Source organism: Equus quagga, chromosome 11, assembly GCF_021613505.1.
Source record: "Equus quagga isolate Etosha38 chromosome 11, UCLA_HA_Equagga_1.0, whole genome shotgun sequence".
In the NCBI taxonomy this organism is placed as follows: Eukaryota; Metazoa; Chordata; class Mammalia; order Perissodactyla; family Equidae; genus Equus; species Equus quagga.
In genome coordinates, this window is record NC_060277.1 from 97,398,200 (window position 1) to 97,423,205 (window position 25,006).

The 25,006-nt window shown below is 40.5% G+C and overlaps 1 protein-coding gene across 8 annotated transcripts in view; it reads right to left on the reverse strand.

Moving 5' to 3' along the window:
- Positions 1-512: 512 nt before the first annotated feature.
- The window catches only part of GPATCH8 (G-patch domain containing 8), a 102,255-nt gene continuing 77,761 nt past the window's right edge, over positions 513-25,006 (reverse strand). For all 8 annotated transcript variants that reach the window (XM_046674900.1, XM_046674901.1, XM_046674902.1 and 5 more), the window contains 3 exons: positions 22,743-22,886; positions 9,455-9,585; positions 513-6,667 (listed from right to left, as the gene is read on the reverse strand). In XM_046674900.1, coding sequence (XP_046530856.1) covers positions 2,791-6,667; positions 9,455-9,585; positions 22,743-22,886 — 4,152 coding nt within the window. In that variant the 3' untranslated portion in view covers positions 513-2,790. The remainder of the gene's footprint in view (positions 6,668-9,454; positions 9,586-22,742; positions 22,887-25,006) is intronic.

Genomic DNA, 25,006 nt, shown 5'->3' on the forward strand with positions numbered 1-25,006 from the left:
TCAAGCACTGTAGCGGTATTAAAGGGTTGAGGAGAATAATGCAAGACTCGTTCCAGTGTACAGAACTCCATCTGGAGGGCAAAAGGGCAGGCAGATGACTCTTGTAATCCCATTGCCCTGAAGTTCATCCAAAATCCTAAAAATCAAAGCCAGAAATCCCACACCCATTTAGTGAGCACCTACATGCAATACATTCTACACAGAATATATTTTAAGAGGAGGAAAAGGGTAGAGAAGAAAACCCTTATGGGAGAGCAGACAGGTGGTGCACATTCCAAGACATTCACCTACGACTGACAGAAACTTTACTATTACTTCCTCCCATTGCCATAATCTTTTCCCTCTATTTGGCAGTCTGAGCTTTGCGAAGCATAATTCCAAACAATATAAACAACTGGTTCATAAGAATCTATTCCTCGATCACTTCAAACAAGATGCTATTTGTAACTGTAACTCCATCCCTTCCCCTCTTCTGTGGATGGGGCAACAATCACGACAGACTCTGCTAAGTTTCCACAAATCATCGGTTTATTAGAAAGTTCCTTTCCCTAATTTTACAGCATATATATCTCTATCATATGTGATAAAGTTAAATACAATCTGTTATGCTCGTAAGATAGGTTATTTTGTTTTTCTTTTTTTTAAGTTTTAAAATCACTATTCTGGAAGTTAAAGAAAACTGCCCCCAGGAAGGCAGAGAGGCAGCCAGAATATGGCTCAATCTACAAGCTAATGGGAAGCAGCACAAAAATGTTAATACTGTAATATTTAAATATTTACATGGGCTGAAGGCAAATAAAAATGAGTCCCTTCACTTCAAACAGATGATTTCATTTTTCCAGTGCTAGTTATCAAAAAAGTGAAGCTTCTGGATCAGACGAGGAGCAGTGAACAGGTAGGAGGCCCAGTCAAGAGCCCTGTTTGCCCAGCACTTGCTTCTCATAAACTCAAAAGCTTTTCTTTTGGGAATTTGAGAAGAAAGCAGACACAGAGCCTTGGCCCAGATAAACAGGGTTTGTTTGTCCTGTCAGGTGACCACCCAACCAATTCTAGCCACAGGAATAGGCAGGGAAATGCTGAACAGGGAACTGCTAACTACACCACAGATGAGACCGGCAATAGAAACACCTTTGGGTCGGTGCGTTAATTAGGTCTAAGAGCCCAGGTGAAAGAAAAGAGGAGGATGAAGATGAATTCAGGTGGTACTTCCTCTGGTAGGTGTCATGAGAGAAATGAAAAAAGGAATCTTTACTGCTTAAACTGTAATGGGCTAGGAGGCATAGAAACTATGAAGCAAAAAAAATTTTGCAGTGTCTATAAATGTGCTCACCTCCCAACAAAAGGAAGAAAACTGTCCCAACTCTATCATCCTCCAGTCTACTTCTTCAATTTCTAGCCAACCCAAAAGGCACATTAAAAAAAAAAATTGTCAGAGGGGGGCTAAGTACTAGGAAGGCAAATGGACTGCCTGGAACAAGGCACCCAGGAAACCCAGGAATCCCCCAGACAATCACTCTGAATCTCACTGCTGCCGGAGAACAAAGCTCTCGAATCTCTCTCCTCGTCTGCGGGGCCCACCTGTTTCTCTGTATAAAAGAGCCAAGGACAAGGGAGACTGTCCTAAGTGAGTATCCCTCTGACGCCCCCAGCAGATCGCTACCCATTAGTTAAAAAACCCCAATGCTGGGGGCACCACTTACTGCAAATTACTAAACATTTTGTCCCAGCAAAAAATGTTAAACAATGTTCCTTTTTTTAACATTTTTATAGTTCATAACTTCAAAAAATACATGAGCTTGATAAAATATACATGCTTAGTCATTTTTGCATCTAGCAGAAAACAAATACTTTATTTTGCTTTCATTTTATAACCTTTAAAGTTTCTTAATTCAACTAGGGCAAACATATTTACACAAAGCCACCAGAACAAGGATCACTTAAAGAGCTGGATGTAAAAAATATTATTGCAGTATACTACAAATATGGAACCTTTTTTATATGAGCTACAAAAAGCAGCATTTACGTTTGTAGAGTTCAGTGCAATTTTTTACATTAAAAAAAAATCCTATAAATTAAGAAACATCAACATGACAGAAGAAAATACACTCTTCAGACACAAGAGCTCCTCTCTGGGGAAGAACATGGGCGACTCTATGTTCCGCACAGCTTCTATTCATGATAGGATCTTCTTTTCTGGGATATGCAGATGTTTCTTCTGGGATGAGGGACACGAGGACAACAGTGCCAAATGTTTGGCTCTCCATTTGCGTGGGAAGTGGACTGAATAACAGCCTGAGTAGCATCTGGTTCCAGGTCAGAATCCCTTTCTACCTCACCCGGGATAATATAAGGTCACCAAGGGATGGTCAAAGACACTGAGAAGGCAGGACCAGATGGACAACCCGCCGGCCAGAGAGGAGGAAAATGTTTTAAAATTTATAGAAGGGAGGGGCAGAGGATAAAAAGTAGAGGGAGGAGGGAAGTATCTCAACTCAACAATTTGGAGATGTTGCCGCAGAGGGGTGGGTAGCACTTACTGGTGTTCCCTAGCTTAGAAACACAGGAGAGGAAGGGACAAACAGAAAGGGAGAAGGGGGAAAAAAATCCCTGATAGTAAACCTAAAGCAAACCTCAAATCTAAAACCACCCCTGCAAGCCAAAAATCAATTCTTTGGCTGTCAGACACTGCCCATCCCAGCTTCTACTTGCTGGTATTAATGGCTCAACACCCCCCAAGGGAAGATTTATGGGTCACCTTCCCTGGCCCTACCTGGGCTCCCATCCCCCAACTCATGTACCATGGCTTGGGGGGTGCTGCAGGTCCTGACCTGAGAAGATGGGGTGAAGTAGTGGGTGAAGGTGGAGGGCAGTGGCAGCTGCTGCAGCAGGCCGTGGGGCAAGCAGGGTAGGGTAGAGGGCAGCATGTGGGACAGGGTGAAAGGTGAAGGGCCCAGGATGGATGGCTGAGGCAGGAATGATGTGGATGGGATGGCTAGCGAGAAAGGTGGCAGGGTGTCCAGGGATGATTGAGTGAGTGAGGTGGGACAAAGAAATGGGGGTCAGGTGGGGCTGGGGAATATGATGTACTTGGGCAAGTGGCTGGGGGTGGGGGGGGGGGTGAATGCCAATGGCAGCAGCAGCTGCTGCAGCATGATGTTGTAGGATGGCATGCTGAACAGTTGTGATGGAAGTGGCAGAGGCTGTGGCCGGCTGCTGAATGTGGATGGGCTGCAAGGCTGGAGTGGCTGGGGCCAGGGCAGCAGAGGCTGGAAAGGCCTTCACTTGCTTGGCCAGAAGCTGCTGCTGGATGTGTTGCTGCGCAGCCTGCTGGAGCTTGCTGTACTTCTCCATCTCCTCGGGGGTGAAGGTGATGGGCTGGCTCTCTAGTGGGGCCAGGGAAGCATCCTCAGCCCCATCAGCTGACTCAATACTAGGCTCCCCACTGGGAGGTGCATAACTGGGGAAGTGCTCAAGGTCTGGTGCTATAGGCAGCAAGCTGGATTCCACGGGGCCTGGCTGACTGCCACTATCCAAGGACTCTAGGGTGTCCCCATCGCTGGGGTCAGGGAGGTAGTTATGGGAGATGGTTGGGTCCCCAGGATAGCAGTCAGAGTGCACTGGGGTGCTTAGTGGAGCCACAGGGTGATCAGCAGTCGCTTCTTCAGACTTTGGCTCTTCTTGGGGTAGGTCCGATAAGAGGCCAGCTGTTTCCTCTGAGGGGAACTGATGTCCAAATGGGGCATCACTATTCCCTGGAGGCCCTTCTTCTGTCTCTGACTGTTCTTGCTCTTCCCCCCTTTCTAAGCCAGACTCTTCACATTTCTTGGTGTTGGGCTTTCGGGTAGCTGGGAGCTTCCCTATCAGTGGAAGGACAGGCTTACTGCCAAGAGAAGGGGGGAGCTTGGGCCCAAAGTAACCTTGAGGTGGGTCTTTGAGCTTAAGCCCGGCTTTATTAGGGGTGGCCAGCACCTCCTCACTCACACTCGGTTTCCTCTCCACTTTCCTTGACTGAATCTTCTCCAGTAGCAGTCTGGCAGTGACAGAGTTCTTGTCTTCAGGGCTGCAGTCACCTTCTGACCCCCTTCCTGCACCACTGTTGCTGTTCTGGGAGGGTGGGCCTGTCCCTTTACCATCATCTCCTCTGCCATCTTCTTTCTTCCCAGGACCTTCTCCCCGGCCTGATCGGAAATACTGGGGAGACTGGGAGCGGTAGATTTTAGAGCGAATGAAGTCTCGACGACCAGAACGCCTCTCCTCAGGGCTCTCATGACCCCATGATCCCTTCCTGGAGCCTGATCTCTGGGAAGGGCTCCTGGTGCTTCGGCTGCGGTCTCGGCTATAGCTCCGGCTCCGCTGCCAGCTGTGGGCCGTGGTGCTGCGGCTTCTCCGTTTGCTTCGGCTGCGACTACAACTGCTGCTGCGACTGTGGCCCCGGGATCTTGAGCGCTCCCTAGTATGACTCCGAGACCGGCTTCGGGACTGGCTGCAGCTGAGGCTATAGTCATCATCAGAAGATGAATATTTGTGCCGTTTGGACCGGTGCTTGGAGCTGGCATAGTCTGAGTCATCAGAGTCATGGGAGCGCTTGGAGTGCCTGCGTGATCGGTCACTATAGTCACTATAGCTATCATCAGAGTAACTGCGTTGTCTACTATAGCAGCTCTGGTCTGAAGAAGCATCTGAGCTACTTGAGTAAGAACGCCGGGAGGAACGGTGTGAAGAATGGTGCCGGCCAGACCGTGAACGGCTATGGGAATGCTCACTGCCTGAGTCTTCCTCCTCATCCTCCTCACTGTACTGGGATGGAGACTTCTGGTGCAGCCGGCGTGATGAAGCATCATCACTATCCTCATCTCCACTACTGGGTCGACTGCGATGGCTGGACCGGCTGCTCCGTTTGGTGCTAGCTCTTCGCTGGCAGGATGAAGCTGGAGGCTCACCTTTGTGTTTTCTCCCGCTGTGATCCTGTGAGCTGCCACCACCTCCACCTTCATCCTTCTTGCCACTGCTCCCTTCTTCAGCCGGGAGGGATCTCCGCTGGGAATCTTCTTGAGCTCGCCGCCGTCTTCTTGGTGGTGCAGGGCTACCACTCCCAGGGGGTTCTGGTTTGGGTCCCCGTTCAGAATCTGCCGGGGCTGATACCTTATTCTTCTTTCGTTTTCGTTTCTTGCGCTTCTTAGACTTCTCCCCAGACTCTGCCTTAGAGCTTTTCTCTTCTGGGTCAACCTTGTGTTTCCGTTTGTGTTTGCTGGATTTTTTGTGTTTCTTTTTCTTTTTGTGTCGGTGGGACTTTCCAGATCGTTCTTTCTTGCTAGGAAGGCTTCTCCCTGTGTCTTCTGTCTCTGACCCATGGCTGCCTCCAGGCTCCTGCTTATTCAGGCTGCTACAGGCAGACCCTGAAGCAGGGGCATCTGTTCTGCCTCCTGAGGAATGTTCTACATTCTCTTCCCCCTCCTTGCTTTTATTTGGCTCGCCTGGATCAAGGTCTTGGAGATGGTCCTTTGAGGAGCCTCCTACGTCCTTTGGTTTTTCTGTCCCTTTAGCTCTGGCATCTTTGTTTCTTGAAAGTTTAAAGTCAAAGTATAAAGGGTTACAACTGTACGAAATGGAGGGTTCTGCCTTGGTGAAAATTAATAGTTCTGATGGCCACTGGAGGGCAGTGCTTTCATCTTTGCTCAAAACTGGAAAGAAGGGACCAGTAGGATGTTTGGGTCCCTCATGGCTTTCTTTCCCTGCTGGGGTGGCCTGAGAAGTTTCTTTAGAAGAGTTAGACTCACACATTTGGACCTCTGAAGCACTCTGACTCTCTAAACTCTGCTCACTTACATCTCTTGAGGGCTTCTTTGTCTCACCTTTGCTTCCAGGCTCTGAGGGCTCAGCCACACTGGTTTCTGTCTGCTGCTCGGAGACTTCACTAACTGTCTTTTCTGCTCCTTGGCTTGCTGCCACCTTGATGCAGCCTTTAGGCTTGGGTGAAATGCTCTTTTTGCTCTCCAGGGCACTCTTTGGGTGTGTACTATTGTCACCTTCCATCTGTTCACTGGCTCTCATAAACAGTAGGAAGGGAAAATGAGGTTTTACTTTGCAGTGTGCTGGGGGGATGTAGTGATAATACTCTGGCTCCGTAGCCCCAGCTCCTTCTTCTCGCTTCATTCTTTTTAACTTAGATAAGGTTGAGGCAAGGGACCCTCCATCCTGGGGGTCTTCATCCTCTTTTTTACCATCAAGATTACTGCTACCATCAGAGTCTCCCACCTTCTGCAGTCCTTGGTCAGAACCCTTCTCATCAGCTTTTGTTCCATCTTCAGAGGTCCCTTCCTCTGCATGGTCCTTGAAAACTGATGCTATTGATTCTAGTTTGACAGGAGCCTTCTTGGCAAAGGAAAATGACACTCCCAATTTTTGTAATGGGGTCCCCAGATTATTCTTAATGCCAAAGCTGATGCCTTGGGAGGCTAACCCAGGAGCCTGTGCCAGTCCAGTGGTATTAGTGATTTGTATTGCAGTGAAAGGGCCTCCTTTATCTGTGGAGAATTCAGATCCCAGGCCACAAGTGGCAGTGGCACTTGTGCCACTGTTTGTAGCTGATTCATCTTTATCATCATCTCCACCTTCTTCATCTACAGCCACTGTGGTTGGTCTGAACATGGGACCACTTCCAGGTGCACTACACAGTGGTTTAGAAAAATGAAAAACAAACAAAAAAACAGGTTTAGGGGTGTATTTCATACTTCTTATAAAGTACTTATCTCTTATGTTCTACTACTCATTGCATGTAGGTCTCAAAGATGCTGGGTGGTAGTAATACCCTAGCCCTGTGCAAACGAAGGGAACTTCCTCAGTGACGTTAAGCAGTCTCACACTGTTAATCTACCGAGCTACAATCCTAGGGCTAGTCAGTTACTGCTGCTGCTTCTGAAGCTGTCTAAAATATGAAAAGTAAAGCTTATCTCACAATTCAAATACTCTACCATTACCATCTGGTACAGTCTACCAGACCTATATCCACTCTCATTTCTTATTGTATCATCCTACTCACTCGGTATGCTATCAAATGTACGGCTGAGTATCTATTTACAAAGGTGGTATTTCATTCAGCTAAAAAAACCAACCTAATTCCCTCTGTGCTTTCAAATTTCCTTTTTTAAAATGTACATGTTCTCTGAGTTAAACATGCCTACTCTACTGCGCGACTCTGCGCAGTCCGTGGTTAGTGTGTCTGCTTAGAAACTCAGAGTTTGTGCCTATGTCCTGCGCGCCACACTCAAGCATTTGCTTTGGTTTTGTGACACTTTCTTGCCTTCCATATAATGATCGTGATGCCACCAAGCACGTTCTCAGCTTTGAAAACTGGAACTTTTTGAGGAACCTCAAAGCCAGTGTTTTAAACTCCTGTCATGTGTGAAAGTTTTACCATGTGTGGACTATACAGGTATCTCTCAAGAGAAACTCAAGAACTGAAGAGAAGTAGACACCTTTTTGAATGAAGCCCTTGTTATCTGAACTCTAGCTACTAGCTGTCCAAAACTCAGGGACCAAATATATTTGGAAAATGTGGTCTCCTTTGCTATCTGAACTCTTACCAGTGGAAGACGAAAATCCAACAGATTCCAATAGCAAGAGATGCTTACGCTGTGTCACGAAACCTACCACGTGGCAAAGAAACTCTCAAATTGAATAAAAAGGGGATTTATTTTGATCTTTGGCTTAGTCTTACGTCATGTTACTTCAATAATACTTACTACAGGGTCATGCATTACTCCTAAGACAATGAAATACTTGATGATGGATCAAAAGCGTCTTTTATTCTCCCAAGAGATTACTTGGTTATCTTTTAACTGTTTATTTATAAAAGTGAGAACTGAAAATTACCTCTGAAGAAAAACATGTATTAGAATATGTCCTAAGCTAGAAATTGGCCTGGTATATACTTTTTAAGGAGGTACCCTTGCAACATGCCCAATAAGAATGTCTTTACTACATAAAGAGCTGCCAAAGGAATCAAAACCAGTTTATAGGCAGTTGAACTCAATATTAGAGCTTGTAGGTTAGTTCTGTTTCAAAACTTTAACGGTATTATGTGTTCTCTCCCTTCCTTCTTCCTCCAAAATACAAGAGAAGTAAATTAGTAAAAAAGGAACCAGAGACAAAAATAAACCTAGTAAGTCCAGGAACTTGAAAATTGGCCCCAACTTGGCTGTAAACTTTTAAAAGCCACAACTATAGTTTCTCTTTCTACCGTAACCAGTTTCTTCCTTTGGTCCTGGCCAGCCGTTAAAAACAAACATGGAGGCCTAGGTGTTTCTGACTGAGGCACATACTTCATGAATCCTCAGATGCTCGAAGACTGGGTCCCCAAAGTCTAGCTGTCCTAGGTGGGGTAAATTCCACCTAAGGCTAAATACCCACCCCAAATTGATAATCAAGAACCATGAAGAAACATAAGAAGGCAGGAACCTGCAGAGAAATAAATGGATAGAATTCTCTAGATTTTAGTGTTTACTACTTAAAAGGCAGTTAAAACATGTGAATCTGTGCCCTATTAATTCTTGAGCTATAAAATAGAATATTGTAAAATGTGCTTTTCTACATAAGAAGAATGTTGGAGAATGGGAACAATAATAGTAGTTGCATAATTTATTGCTCTATTAAGCATCTTCTAATCTTCTATGTGCTAGGCACTTTTATAAGCACTTTTGATATAATAATCATTCCTCACAACAACTGTAAGAAGTAAATTATCATCATCTCCATCTTACAGATAAGGAAACTGAGGCACAGAGCTTACATAACTAAGGTGATACAGATAGTAGGATACATTTTTGTTTTTTGCTGAGGAAGATTAGCCCTGAGCTAACATCTGTGCCAAAAATTTTCCTCTACTTTCTACGTGGGTTGCCACCACAGCATGGCTGACAAGTGGTATGGGTCCATGCCTGGGATCCAAATCTGTGAGCCTGGGTCACCAAAGCAGAGTGCACCAAATTTAACCATTACACCATGGGGCTGGCCCCCAGAGTGCACATTCTTAATCAGTATATTATACTCTAAGTACAGATATGCTTTAGTCTGAAAGAAGGAAGGCTCTACTAAAAACTTAAGGACCATCGTTCTTAAATCTTAATTTAAATCTTAAATTATACTCTTAAATTTTTTTTTTTTGAGGAAGATTAGCCCTGAGCTAACATCCACTGCCAATCCTCCTCTTTTTGCTGAGGAAGATTGGCCCTGAGCTAACCTCTATGCCAGTCTTCCTCTACTTCATATGTAGGATGCCTGCCACAGCATGGTTTGACAAGCGGTGCAAAGGTCTGTACCCAGGATCTGACTGGCGAACCCTGGGCCACTGAAGCAGAACGTGTGATCTTAACTGCTGTGCCACTGGGCTGGCCCAAATCTTAAATCTTAAGGATTATAATTATCTGTAGAACCCTCTGAGAGAAAATATCCTCACCATTCGGCTTGTTTTCTTTGCTCTGCCAATTCATGGAGCCGTCGAAGGGCTTTTTCCTGTTTCTTCTCATCCTTGCGAGATCTTGAAGAGACATTTCGAGCAAACTCTCTCTGCTTGAGATCTTTCAATCGCTGGGGTAACAAAAGAAGGAAAGAAAGGGTGGGTGATTTAGAATAACTTGGGGATCCTGAAAGCAAGGCTTTTAGAATATTTATGCTCAATCAATGGTTATATAGTACTAGTGCAGAATACATCGTTATACTCTTATGGTAACTGAAAACACAGTGGCTGATTACTCTGGGTAAAACACTTGGAGTATCTGCATTTCTAATTAGGACAGCATACCATTTGCTTTATCGGGCAAAATTAAATTATTTCAGAAGCAACAAGCAAATTTTAGAACATTAGGAGGAAAGAAAAGGGACTATTTAATCACCTGCTCTTCCAGGATGCAAAACTAGACAAACAGAACATGAGATAAATTGTAATAACATAAGCCAAAGAAACAGAAAGGGGTTAAGCTAGTACAGAAAATTACCCAGGTTTAAGATCTTAAAAAGCAATGTACAGCTTACATGGGGGGGTTATTTGAATCAGAACTAACAAATAGAAAGCATACTTTTATTTCACCATAAATAGGTGCTATTATTTCTTTTCAGCATGAACAGTTTTCCTGTAACTATCAAACAAACCGTCTTCAAATGCCAGAATGTTCAGAGCTTACCAGTCTGACCACTTTCATCTGGTCAGTCTGCTGAAATTAGAGAGTAATATGTGTAGCTTTTCATCTTTCATGGCCCTGATTAGGAACATCCAGGGGATGAGGAGGGAGAATAGAGATAAGTCAAAGAATTTATTACTTTAAATCCTGATAAAAGAACAAGTATTTTATTCTCAGAAGTTACTATATAATTTCCCTTAAAACAACAAAATAACAACCAAAAAAGAACAGTGCTATGACACACTGGTGACAGAGTCCAGACAATAGCTATCTGCAATGAAGAGAGAATTAAAATTATTTTCAACACACTAGATAACATAAAAAACAAACAAAACAAAACATATACATTAACCTATGCTTTTACAACAGCTTTGGGAAAAGAGATTTGACCCAATATAAAGTGGACATTGCTTTGTGGAAAGGCATGATGTTCAACAGACAGAGGAATTTTCTTATCTAGTATTTATGAAATGTGTTTTAAATATTTTTGAATTGGGAGGGGAAAAGGGTGGAAAGACACACACAAAAAAAGATATACAGCTAAAGACACTAGTAGAAAAACTCACTCTTGTGATCTGGGCTCCCAAATTAGAAGGATTTGCTTTCAATACATCAGCTGAAAATGTCACATCACAAAGAAAAAAAAGTAAAAATAAAACAAGAGTGAAAGAGAAAAAAAAAATAAAGCAAGCATTACTACACAAGCTCTCTTAGTGAATCTGCAAACTATTATACTGAACAATCAGGGACAAAGCCATCAACTCTAAAAGGGTTGGGGAGAAGGGAAGCATCTGTACAACACACATATGTGTACATACACACAGACTGACATGGTAATAAGCCCTCCCAGGCAAATGGAACTATCTGCATTTCTTCAGGAAAACTGCTTAGAGAAGTTTAGGAAAGACCACTGTAGTCTAAAAGCAGTCAAGTCTTATTTTGAGTTACCTTTATTTTGGGGACGTTCAAGTAACCAACAGCTGGCAAAATTGTTTTACTGAGGCTGGCTGCCCAGAATTAAGATTTTGTAAAAACCACTGCAAGATGGAGGATCAATTATTTTAAATAAATATGAATTCCAATTTACTCCTTCCGAGAATGGAGCAGAGAGAAAGAGCCTGTCAGGCCTATTATATAATTATTTTAGGCCACAAACCTAGTTTTTTCCTACCCCAAACACCAGGCTCTCTATCCAAGATTTATAGAACATGTTTTTCTCATACCTGTGTCTTCTTTCTAGCTACCCCATAACCCTGGAGAATCTCCCTGTGCCCTGTCATTTCCTTCAATCTTACAAATATTTCATCACTGTTAGGGGTTACTTCCCAAACAACAGGACATTGTCAAAAGAATGAGCGTTTTATCGAAGTCTGGAGTCTTCCGGCTAAGTCAGAGACTAGGCTTTCCAATCACTCTGCAGCCACTCGGTGCAACCTTGAAGTTGAAGGGCTAGGACTATGTCCACATCGTCCTGAAGACGCTCTATCTTAAATTCCTAATTTAATTCCAAATGTAATCAAAGGTAGAGAGGGAAGAAAATGGGCTGACGTCAATCAAACAAATCAAAATCGCAGCCCCTTCTAGGCAAAGCTATCCCAGTACTATATAGGGTGTAGCACACACGCCTGTATCACCTTTATAAACTCTATAGTCACGTCTAGGGGTCCCAAAACCTGATTTGGGAACCCCAGAATTCTAAAACAAACATTAGAGAACAGGGCTTGACAACTTTCCCAAACCCAAAATGTATATCTTAGGTCTCAAAGGAAGGCATTCTGATGATAAAAATGAATTTTTAACTCCAAGTCTCTCCTTTCTACTCAAGGTCAAACTAAATTCCCCTCACAAAGTCTCTACTGATCCCTCATAAGACAGGATTTTTCCTCTTTCTGAACTGTGTTGGCACTTCATCATAGCACTCATCTACTAAACACCATATTTTCCTCTGACTGTACTTGTTCCTGTCTTTCAGAAAGGCAGTATGTGTAAAGTTTCAGAGTAAGAAAGACTTGGGTTTGAATCTGTTAATTACTAGCCAAATGGTTTCACTTGTTTAAGCTCCAGTTTCCTCATCAGAAAAAGAGCGTAACCAAGCAACAGATTTATGAGGCTAAGCGTCAAAATAAATATAAAGCACTGAGTATGTCAAAACTGTTCAGTACTGCCCTCCCCTTTATTTGGGGCAGGGACTATGGCTTATCTTTATAATCAACCTCGCAGCCCATGGAGCAGTACTAAGTCTGAAGAAGGTACCTGGTAAATGACTGGTGAATAATTTGGCTTAAACACTGGATCCTTGATTTTTCCCCAAATAAGTTTTTAACCATTTGTAGGAAAGTTTGACATGAAATATTTTCTTATCTCTACTAGATACATATTCAAGTTACAGAATATGGTTTTCCTACCTATTACTCTCATATAGTAAGGAAGTCTCATTCTTTAGCAAATCAAAAGAACTAAAATTTTACGCAAGCCCCTTACTTCTAGACACAATTGGGCCAAACGGCAAAAAAGATACAGACCAGAAAGTTCTGAATTTCCTATCTAAAAGTAATTTTTATAAAGGTACAAGGCCCTATTTCAGAGTCAGGTTTTCTAAAGTTGCCTATTTTACTCCTAAAGGCTACAACCCTGGCTCATTTAGCATTGAATGGCCATGTGAAATTCTCTCTGTGACCCATACTTTTACTTTCCTTTTAAACTCTAAAGAGGAACACAACTTTAGACAACTTCTTCAAGGTGAGACTAGAGGAGCAACATACCTGCCTATCAGCTCATGTAAGGAGACCAAAAATTAGAGATGTGCCACCAGTCCAAAAACTCGTTTCCAAGCCTGAGCAAATCCCATATCATACACAAAAATTCAAATTAGACTGCAAACTGGGACACACAATCTAATCCGAATGGATACATAATCATTTAGGCTGACTCCAAAGCTGCTATGTCCTTATTTCTTTTTTTTTTTTTTTTTGAGGAAGATTAGCCCTGAGCTAACTGCTGCCAATCCTCCTCTTTTTGCCAAGGAGGACTGGTCCTGAGCTAACATCCATGCCCATCTTCCTCTACTTTATATGTAGGACGCCTATCACAGCATGGCTTGCCAAGTGGTGCCATGTCCTTATCCGGTATCCGAACCGGTGAACCCCGGGCAGCCGAAGCTGAACGTGCCTACTTAACTGCTAAGCCACCAGGCCAGCCCCTATGTCCTTATTTCCAAAAATTATAAAGTATCCTTTCTGAAGAGTTGCTAATAAATTTGCTTATCTGTTGAATTATTAATGCTTATTAATAAAAATTTAAGCCACATAACATATTTTTAGCTGGAAAATATTTGATTCACTATTGAATCCAATTCAAAATGAAAAGGTTTGAAGATCCTGTTTGCCTGAAAAACCAATAGCATGTTTCGAAAAAAGTATACATTTGTGGCACAGAACACAACAGAATGAACATTTCTCATTGACTCTCAATCACATGGTAGCTGAGGTTTCCATCAAAGTCTCCCAAAAGAGCAGTAGAGGGAAGACCTTAACAAAGAATCCAGTGCTTGAAATACCTATCCACATAATTATGCTCTTTGGCCTAAAGACCATTCAAATGTAAATGACATTCTAGTTCTTAAAACACAGCTAAACAGCACTGAGTTGGCAGAAAAATGTCTACTCCAGACACAAACTCCTGCTCCACTATCCTCAGAACAAATTAAACCAGGGAGATGAGAATGTGGTAAATCTTACGAAGTTTTTAATGTGGGTGATAAATTTGCCCACATTATCAATAATGTGGAGTGTCAATAACAAGGAGTGGCCTCATTCCTGCTGAACTGTTTAAGCTGGGAATAAATGAGACAAAGATATTTCTGCACATAGTTTTCCCTAACAACAAAAAACAAGGGTCTGAGTCTAATAAAATATTTTTTGTATCTTTTACTCCTTTCTATCAAAACAAAAAACCAAAATTTGATGCTAGAAGTTTATATTTGAGTATACTATACCAGGAATAAATCTGATTATTATCTTTCTAAGTATTTTAACACTCTCTAAGTATTTTGAATCTATTACCTCAACTTAATAAAAACCACTGTTCCCATGTGAAGGGAATTTCAGGCGTGAGAAGGTCAGCAGAGTTTAAGGCAGAGAATATTTCCTATTGCCACCAAAAATCCTACGTTCTAATGTTTACTCAACTCTAAAGAAAAAACGTGTTTTTGTCTCTTTAGGGTGAAAAGATTATCCATGGTTTCTTTCTCTCATCAGATAGCAACCCCACTCCCCAGAACAGGGACTGAAGCTTAGTCTTCCTTTGTAACCCTGCGATGCGAACTTCGTTGTCTATGGTACAAAAGAGATGCTCAATAAACATTCATCAAACTGGTTTCAGTTTTCAAATGAATTGTTGGGACAGGAAACACATACACACACTTTTGTGTGTTATCTGTTGGTTACAAACAGAAATGGGAAACAGTAAAGAACGGGTGGTTGCTTGCCCCTCAATCTCTCTTTCTGGCTAAGCATAACACGTCCTTTCTCGAACCTCAACCTTTATATATAGAGAGAGAGAGGAAAAGTCCCTTTTCCTCTATGTCAACAACCCTGCATACCCCCAGTCCATGGCCTCTTCTCCCCACTGTTTCCTGTCTCTCTCTCATGACACAACACTGATGTGGATCTCCCCTTCCCTCTCAAACTGGAATAATCATGCCATAGTTGTTGCTTGGCCAGGCTACCCCAAGTCAAGTCTCAGTGCTTGATGCTTCTGGATCAGACTATCCAGGACATCACCATTTGGTGAGAGAGGGAAAAGACCAGGAGAGAACACAGAAAGCCTCAGCATTAAACTATTCAGGGAAGGAAGATCATAGTTGAATGGTTAAGGAAATCCAAGTTACTGGACATTAGACGTAAATTCTTTCTTTTAGCACATGCATATCAGCAAGTGATAAAAATGAGTTTTATTTACTAACAGAGAAAACCAAATGTTTGGTAACAGAAAACCAAATACTAATGCTGATTACAGATACTGAAAAAACCAGGAAAAAGGAAAAATATACATTCTCTTTGCTGGGTTAGTGAAGTACTAATTAGTCATTTATGACAACACTTAGAATTTATGCCCAATTATTTCGCAATACAATGACTATTAATATTATGTGACGAATATCAAATTAACTTGTCATAAAAATCACTATGTAACACTTGCTTTGTCATGTTCAGGAACTCACCAAAAAGCCTTACAAGTATGGTATCTTCTCTACGGCACCAGTGTGCCTGCTTTAAGGTATTTTTCACACACACAAACACACAAACACACACGTACATGTGTGTATAAAGTCACCATCGCCACCACCAAAATTTAAGATGGACAATGAGGTTTTTAACAGAATTTTATTGATATATAATTCACATACCATAAAATTCACACATTTAAAGTGTAAAATTTAGTGGGTTTGGTACATTCTCAGAGTTGTGCAACCATCACCACTATCTAATTTTAGAACATTTCCATTACCCCCCAAAGACACCCCATACCCCTTTGCAGTCACTCCCCACTCTCCCTTTCCACTCAGTCCCTGGAAATCTAATCCATATTCTCTATAGATTTGCTTATTCTAGACTTTTCATATAAATAAAACCAAACAATATGAGGCTCTTTCGTGACTGGTCTCTTTCACTTAGTATAACATATTCAAGGTCTGCATGTTGTATTCATCAGTAAGTCATTCCTTTTTATTGCTGAATAATACTCCCATTATATGGATATACCACATTTGTTATCCATTCATCAGTTAATAGATATTTGGGTTGTTTCCACTTTTTGGCTACTGTGAATAATGTTGCTATGAACAATCTTACACAAGTTTTTGTGTGGACATATATATTCATTTATTCATATATTCATTGGGGATATACAAGTCATATGTTAACTCTCTATTTAACATTTTGAGGAACTGTCAAAGTATTTTCCAGAGATGTTGCACCATTTTCCAATCCCATTAGCAATGTAGGAGAGTTCCAATTTCTCCATATCCTCTCCAACACTCATTATTGTGTCTTTTTTATTTTAGCCATCTGAGTGGGTGTGAAATGGTATGCCATTGTGGTTTTGTGGACAACGAGTTTTAAGCATATCTACATAGCCCTCCAGATCATATCTGGAGGCAAAGATTTGTCCTCTATGTAAAATCTGAAGAAGCGTAATTCTAAAGAGCTGATTAGGCCCAAAATGAACGGAAGAGCAACATCCCAGTTCAGAGCTCTCTTTTCAGCACTGTCACTTGCAACCTTATCATTATTCCTCAGGCTGCTTTAACTTTTCAGACTACAATAGAACATAGAGCCTCATCCCAGAATCTCCACCACAGCACATCCCACTGTGATGAATTTAAGTGTACAGTGGCAGGAAACAAAGTGTACAGTGGCAGGAAAAAAAGTTGAAAACTACAGAACGTAAGTAAGGTAGAATCATTTTTATTCATATTGCAATTGTGTGCCAAAATGAAGAACAGGGTTAGAAATACATAATAAGATAATACAGGGTTTACCAGCAACCTTAGCTCCCAAAGAGCCTGTTTAGGGTGACCTCTGCTCACAAAGGCAGACAGCGTCTCTAATCAGATGCAGTTTCCCAAGGTTAACAAGGTTGTAATAGCTGGGTGTAAGAAGAAGTCTACTCCCAACGAAAGCAGAGGCGGTGAGTTCCTAAGATTTAACAGGTAAAAACGCTCAAAACATGCTCAATTTTCGGAAGACTGGCCAAATGATGTCAATTCTCTTATTAAGCAAAATGGTTCCAAAGACATAGCACCCATAGTGGTACAAAGTACCACTGAATCTAAAATTTTCATCTGCTACAAGTTATTAAAATAAAACTACAATATGCTCAAGTTCTGAGACACATTTCTTTCTTTACACTTGCTTTGCTTCTCAAAGTATGATCTCTTCAGAAGTGAATTGTGAACTGTGAAGTGAATTGTGCTGTTTAAGTCAACATTTATGAAGCTTTGGGATTCATAAGTACTTTATGATTTTCCTAACCTATTTCACATCTTTACAATAATCAATTTATAGTTTTCTAAGGATAAACATAAACACCCAAAATACGGAGTACCTATGGAATATCTTCACTAGTGTCTGATCTTACTGGTTTCACTTCTTAGAAGTATCATTTTCTTTTTATTTAACTCTAGAATTATCTTCTCTCATCTTACCTCTTTTATTTAGTTCCTGCATTCCTCCGACCCTGAATGATTATCCAAGTAGCACCAAAAAAGGAACCCAGTCTCCATTTCTTCAAATCTGAAGTGGTTTGCCAGAGGTCCAATTGGTTTTGATGTGCTTACTGTACTGATGCCATATGTGCCAAGCATACAGAGAGTCAAATGCAGTAAAATATCTTGAGAGGCAAAAATCCAATCAGTAAAACAGTGAAACTTCAAGTGAAAAGCGACCACTTCAAACTTGAATGAAGTCCATGTGAAGTGCAAAAATGATCATTCCTTCCAACACCAAGGAATTTCTCAGAAAATACTTCGATTCAGAACCTATTTCATTTTTGAGTAATGAGGAAAACTGTAAATTTCTATTCCTTGATAACATACATTACTGGGTACTGAAACAGTCAACTAAGAGTAAGCAACGCTGTCAGAAACCAATTCTAACAGTTTAGACAAAACTAACTAAATTATGTAGTAACAGATTCTATTCCGTACAATTTAGAATAGAGAGGTCACTAATGGCTGCTACAGGCTTAATCTGTTTTAGCTCAGCTATTTAAAGCTCAGGAAACCATACTTTTACACCTGAAACAGACATTAGTATTAAATGAGACCAGTCTTTTCAAAAAATGTAAAGAAGTACAGAGGTTTTCATACTGAAGCTATTTTAGCAGAAAGAAGAGAAAGACTGAAAGCATTCTTTCCTCTGCCCAACATATTTATTCTTTCTACAAGTTATAGGAATTTCTCAAAGCTGCTTTACAGTATTAGATTTTGATAATTGGATCAGACTACCACAGATGGTTCTGAAATGGCAAGGAAGTTGGACCCAGCACTAAGGAGGAATAAGAAGGCAGTTTTATAATATGCTACTTCCCCAGTGTCAATGGGAACCAGTGGGAGCCTGTGTTGAGAAGAGGGAAAGGTATATATAGGCTCAAATGTTTAGAGGTATTTGGTAGGTAACAAATCACACAGGTTGATGTAAGAGAAAAGATGAAGTGGCAACCACAGCTAATTGGAGAGCGAGCATGCCTTTCTAAAGAGTGAGCAACTATTCAGCTTTAGCTAACTGTTATGTTGAAATGTAGGCCCAATGTTCTTAGATATTTCAATTTTTGAAGGTAAGACAAAGCCTAAGTTATATAAAATCCCATTTTTAAAAATTGAGAACAAACTGAAATGAAAAGGGAAAAAAACTAACACCACAAAGGTCAGACAAAATACATCTGTGTGACAACTTGTGGTCTCTGGTTTATATTCTGGAGGCTAGTGAGGAGGGACCTTTAGTGGCACAAATAAAAGAAAGTAAGACTGGAAGAATCCTGAGTGGGTAACAAGGAACTGAGAAAGAAAAAAAAAACCCCACAAGTGTTAAAATATGGCACTATTATTGTGCTGCTACAAATTTACCTCTGGGAAAGAGAATGTCTTGCAGTTTGAATTTTAGGCCTTGTGAAAAGCCAAAGAAAATGATTTCCATTGTCATATCTATTAGTGGACATGTTTTTTTTAAAAAAGATACACAAAATAATTAGAGGCAAGGAGGGAGAGATGGAAAAATGTTTAGTTTCAAAGTCAAGTTTAACTTATAACTAAGCCAACAAAGGTAGGAGAAGATGGACACTAATGTTTACTGAGCACTCAGGCATATAAGACCTAACACATAAAGAAGAATCATAGACTGGGTTATGTCTTGAGGAATGAAAGCCTATCCTTGGAGATCTCAAAATGTATTGAAATTATTACTTCAAAAAACAAAGGTTAAACTGCTGAAAAGAGCTAAAATGTCTAATTAGCTTTTTAATCTTTGAAGATCAACCTGTGAGTTAACGGTATCTGTTAATATCTGTGTATTAGTAACTTTCTTCACAAAATATCTTAGAAAATTTGAGAAAAACTAGTGAATAGTAAAAGGCACATAACAGCCCCCCGCCCCCCACCAATCGCCACAAATGAGGGTGACCACGTAGCTTCTTTTTGAGAGGTTATTTGCACTTAATAAAGATAAGGGCATGTTCAGGATCCTGCCTATACTAGTAGCTTACTACTAACATAATAGATTATTTCTCTGAAAAATTTAAATGGTGAAAATTTGATGGAAGATGCAAACCAGGGATTACTAATACATGGTTGAATGTACTTACCTATTATCTCAGATTCATAATAATCCTGTGTGCCTTCCTGGAAGACAAGACAGGGTGTCTTTATGATTTTAGAGCATAAATTTGGAAAATGGTAGGTCCACTTGTATGGTACGTTCATGTCCATCAAAGAGGAATGAAAAGTAGGACCTACCTCTTCTTAGGGATTATTTAGCTGTGTTGTACCAAGGTCAATTAAAGGCTTCTTATAAATTCTAAGTGTAGGGAAGAGTAAAACTATAAAAAATTTAGTACTGTGCACTTTTTTGTTTATACATTTATAGCATTCTGTCTCAAGATTCTACTATTTGCATTATGAGAGTTGTATAAAGAAAGATGAAAAAGGCTACATTTCAACAAAATAAAGAGCACTCAACCAAAAACAAACAAAATAAAAATTCATACTATATCTGTTCTTTTTTCAACACCTAACACGGGCTTTTGATGAAGGTGAAGAATAAGTTCGCAAGCATTCATTAATCATACCAGCTGAGACTAGGGATCCCCAGACTAGGGATCACAGATGCTTTCTATATTAACAGATAAGGTAATCCATGTGTTTTCTATAAGAAATCCTTAATTCTGTACTTTCATTTTGATGATAATCTAAAAAAGAGTAATAAACGAATATGTGGAATCATCTAGATCAGCACTTTATAAACGTTTACAACATAACTAAGGACTTGAATGATAGTGATTTCTTGGTAACCAAACAAAGGCCAAATGGTGTCACAATACCATATGTATTCGAAAACTTTTCAGTAGTCCTAACAGAAGAGGCTTTCTTAACCTCAGCATTACTGACTGACATTTGGGGCCAGGTAATTTTTTGTCGCAGGGAGCTTTCTTGTGTACTGTAGGATGTTTATTTAGCAGCACCCTTGGCTTCTACCCACTAGATGCCAGTAGCATCATTCACCTAGTTCTGATAATTAAAAATGTCTCCATACACTGCCAAGTGTCGCCTGGGAGACAAAAATCTCCCCTAGTGGAGAACCACTGCAAGAGAGAAAAGTGGTGAGAGAACTGAGTCAACACAAGGTGCACAGGAGAATAAACATGTCAAATTCAAATGAACCGTAACTGTAACAATTTCTACTACTCTCAAGTTGAAAGCAACATTAAAATATTATCATCCATCACATTAATGTTGTCAATGTGAATTTTATTAGTTCTGTATTTTTCCTCATTTAATTTGTAAATCTTATTTATTCCCCTTAAAAAGCAAGCCTATATATTATTCAAGTTTGAATCACACTTTTCCTGGTTTATTTTTTTCTAATTGAAACTTTACTCAAGAGATTTCTCATCAATTAAAAATGTAACCTTTCTAAATGCTCTTCTGGTGCCTAACATTTCTTCCAGAGTCTTTTAATTTATCACAGACAATTCTTTTATTTTTTTTGAGGAAGATTAGCCCTGAGCTAACTGCTGCCAATCCTCTTTTTTTTTTTTTTTTTTGCTGAGGAAGACTGGCCCTGAGCTAACATCTGTGCCCATCTTCCTCTACTTTATATGTGGGATGCCTACCACAGCATGGCTTTGCCAAGTGGTGCCATGTCCACAACCGGGATCCAAACTGGCAAACCCCAGGCCGCCAAAGCAGAAGGTGCAAACTTAACCACTGCGCCACTGGCCAGCCCCATATCACAGACAATTCTTAACTGAAAAAATTCTTAAGAGCCCAAAAAGGCGGCTATGTATTTAGATGCTAAATGTTTTTGTTAATTCCATAAAAAATAACCCCCAAATCTGAATTATATATATACTTAAAAGCTGAAAAAAGTTACTGGATAAGCAATATTTGCTGCTGCGTTCTTCTTTCTTCACAGACGATTCTTTGAAGAAGTAACTGCCAATATATCTTGTCCATATATATGCTCTCTAAATTTCTCTTCTTCAAATCAAGCAGAGCTGACAATATATTAAAACAATGTCCAAAGGTGTATAAAAAGTTGAAAAGCTGTCTTGAATACAATTCTATCAGTGGAAGAATCTTAAATTGGTTAGATGTTGTTAAATATGGAAGAGACTATTGCAAAAAGTATAATACCACAGCCAGCTTACAAACTACCCCTGGGCTAGTAAAACTTAGTCAAAGCTTGCCTTTTACCTGGGCACTGAAATTCTCTTTTGTGAGGAAGATCAGCCCTGAGCTAACTGCTGCCAATCCTCCTCTACTTTATATGTGGGACGCCTACCACAGCATGGCTTTGCCAAGTGGTGCCACGTCCAGAACTGGGATCCGAACTGGCGAACCCGGGGCCGCCAGAGTGGGAACGTGCACACTTAACCGCTGAGCTACCGGGCCAGCCCCTGTGCACTGAAATTCTTATGGTTGGTTGGAAGACAAAGCCAAAAAAAGTTGGTTCAACAGGTCCATCTTAGGTGAACAATCCAGCAATGCTCATACATCTTATCAGTTTAACAAAGCAATTATTGTACCGCCAAAAATCTAGCAAATTCTGCTAAAGTCACAGAAGATCAAATGGCTCAAAATTCCTTAATAAGCCAGAACTGTTGTATAGATTTAAAGATTCATTTCCTTCTAAAATCCCCGAGGGGAATTATTGCCGCCTTCTTTACACCAGTAACTAGTTAGGTACAAGTTTCTTCTCTAAATAATGAAGGAAAAAAAGACTGCAAAGAAAGCAGAATTCATTTTTCAGCAAGCTCTTCAAATACAGCATCAGAGTTTTTTGTTAAAGTTAAGACAGCTTCTACTTTTCTTTTCCTTCTCAAGATTTATCTACCTTCCAAGGTATACCGAATAACAAAATGCCTTACTAACAGGAAATAGCAGCCAATAAAGCATGACCTTCTACACAGAAGATGAAACGACCACAGTCTGGGACAACTGTTAAAGTCTAAAATTTTCAGGAAGAGGGAGAAAGGGAAACAAAGCTCGCAGTGATCCTCAGTTGAATCACCAAATTAAATACAAATTAAGAAACCACTCAAAGCCAAAAACTTTATGTAAGATGTATGAAGCTTACAATTTCTTCACTCTACATAAAATATTGGAAGGGGTAGGTCTATGTCAGGACTTCCGTCACTGCAAAAAAATAAGGCAGTCAGATGACCTCAGATAAAGACTGGGAGATACAAGAAACCACAGACACCAAGTTTTTTGGATACACTCATAAAATTCCATAGTTACAACAACAAATAAAGTATCTTTTTCTTTGTTAGCAAGTAACTATTCCTCACCTGTTTGTGTGCATGATCATAGGAGTTGATATGGTTATCAAATTCCTGATGTTTCTGATATTGCTTATCACAGAGTTCACAGTAAAAGTTGGCTCTGAGGTCTTCCAACGCTTTGGCAATTGCCTTCTCTTTGTCAACATAATCCTGTGAGAACCACAAAATACAAACAACAAATGATCTTGGTATAATTTTAAGTGAATGTTATAAAGAAGTAGTCTTACCTGAAGAGAGAAAAAAAGGGTTTCTCGTAACATTTAGTGGTACCAGTAAAAGCTGGATGAAACACAAGTGGCAATTTGGTGGGGTAATTTATGTGTGGTTGTATTATCAGCTGTCTTCAAATAATAAATGTTCAAAAAGAGTTTAACTTTACTTTCCCTTTTGGCGGTATGATGAACTAGATACTGTGTCACCCCCTACTCCTATCCCTGGCCAAAAAAAATCCCCAACCAACCACACACATAAAATACAATTTTTACTGCATTGCAGGAACACAGAAAGAAAAGTAAATCCCCAAGAAGGACAACAGGAAAAGATAAAACCAAACCAAACCAAACCAAAAAATACAACTATGATCTGAAACTGAAATCAGAGCTGTGATGGGCAAGGGCTCTCCTTAGGACATGTGGATGTCACTGGAGCTTGGGGATTGAGTAAGGTGAGGGAGCTAAACCTGAGAAGCCTCACTAATAAGCAAAAGAACCTTAAAGTGGGCTGGAAAATCCCAGGATCTCTATGTCTTTTTTTTAAGATTTTATTTTTTTCCTTTTTCTCCCCAAAGCCTCCCGGTATATAGCTGTATGTTCTTAGCTGTGGGTCCTTCTAGTTGCGGCATGTGGGACGCAGCCTCAACGTGGCTCGATGAGTGGTGCCATGTCCACGCCCAGGATTTGAACCGATGAAACACTGGGTTGCCTGCAGTGGAGCGCTCAAACTTAACCACTTGGCCACGGGGCCAGCCCCTCTAAGTCTTAAATTAGCAGAAGAAATCAAAAATACTCTCAGAAGACATGATCAATTTTGACTCTAAAATTTTTCCTAGATTAACATCAACAAAATATGTGTTACAATCAAAGATTACTACACACACAGAAGGAAATAAATCTATCACAAGCGAGAGTCACAGGAAATAAGCAATAGATTTAGGACCCCAAGATCTCAAATACTGAAATACTATGCTACAGAATATAAAGTAACTATAAAACATTTAAAATATAAAATGGAATTACAAAAATGAGCAAACATAAAACACTATATATATATAAAAAAAAAAAACCTGGGGGCCGGCCCCATGGCCGAGTGGTTAAGTTCCAGCACTCTGCTTCGGTGGCCCAGGGTTTCGCCAGTTTGAATCCTGGGCGCGGACATGGCACCACTCATCAAGCCATGCTGAGGCGGCATCCTACATGCCACAACTAGAAGGATCCACAACTAAAAATATACAACTATGTACTGGGGGGCTTTGGGAGAAAAAAGAAAAAACTTATGCAGACTGCAGAAAGAACCAAATGAGACTTTTCCAATTGAAAAACATAAGTGTAAAAAATAAACAGAAAAATTCATCAACTACTTAGGAAATGGGCTAAAAAAAAAAGCCTAGATACAATTCAAAAAAGATGTAGCAGAGTGGTAAAAATGTTCTGGAATTAGATCATAGCAACGGTTGCACAACCTTGTGGACTATACTAAGAACCACTGAACTGTAAACTTTTAAAAGGGTGAATTTTATGGTGTGTGAACTATGCATCAACTAAAAAAAAGATAACCGGAAAAGAGACTGAACTTACTTAGAATGTTGCACAGAGATAAAGAAACAGATAATATGAAAAATAAGTTAGGAGTCATATAGAATAGAGTAAGAATAACACTTGTATTGTATAACTGGAATCCCAGAAAAAGAGAATAGAGAGTATAGATAAGAACAAAATATTTGAAGGTACAATGGCTGAGAATTTTTCTGAACTGATGAAAGACATGAGTCCAAGATGCAGGAAGCACAAAGTATACCACAAACGCTAAATCAAAATATGCACCTAGACACATTTCAGTGAAACTATAAGGGACCAAAGAAGACAAAATCATTAAACTACCCAGGGCTGGCCTTGTGGCCAATTGGTTGAGTTCTCGCGCTCTGCTGCGGTGGCCCAGGGTTTTGCGGGTTTGGATCCTGGGCGGGGACATGGCACCACTCGTCAGGCCACATTGAGGTGGCGTCCCATGTGACACAAGTAGAAGGACCTGTAACTAAGATATACAACTATGTA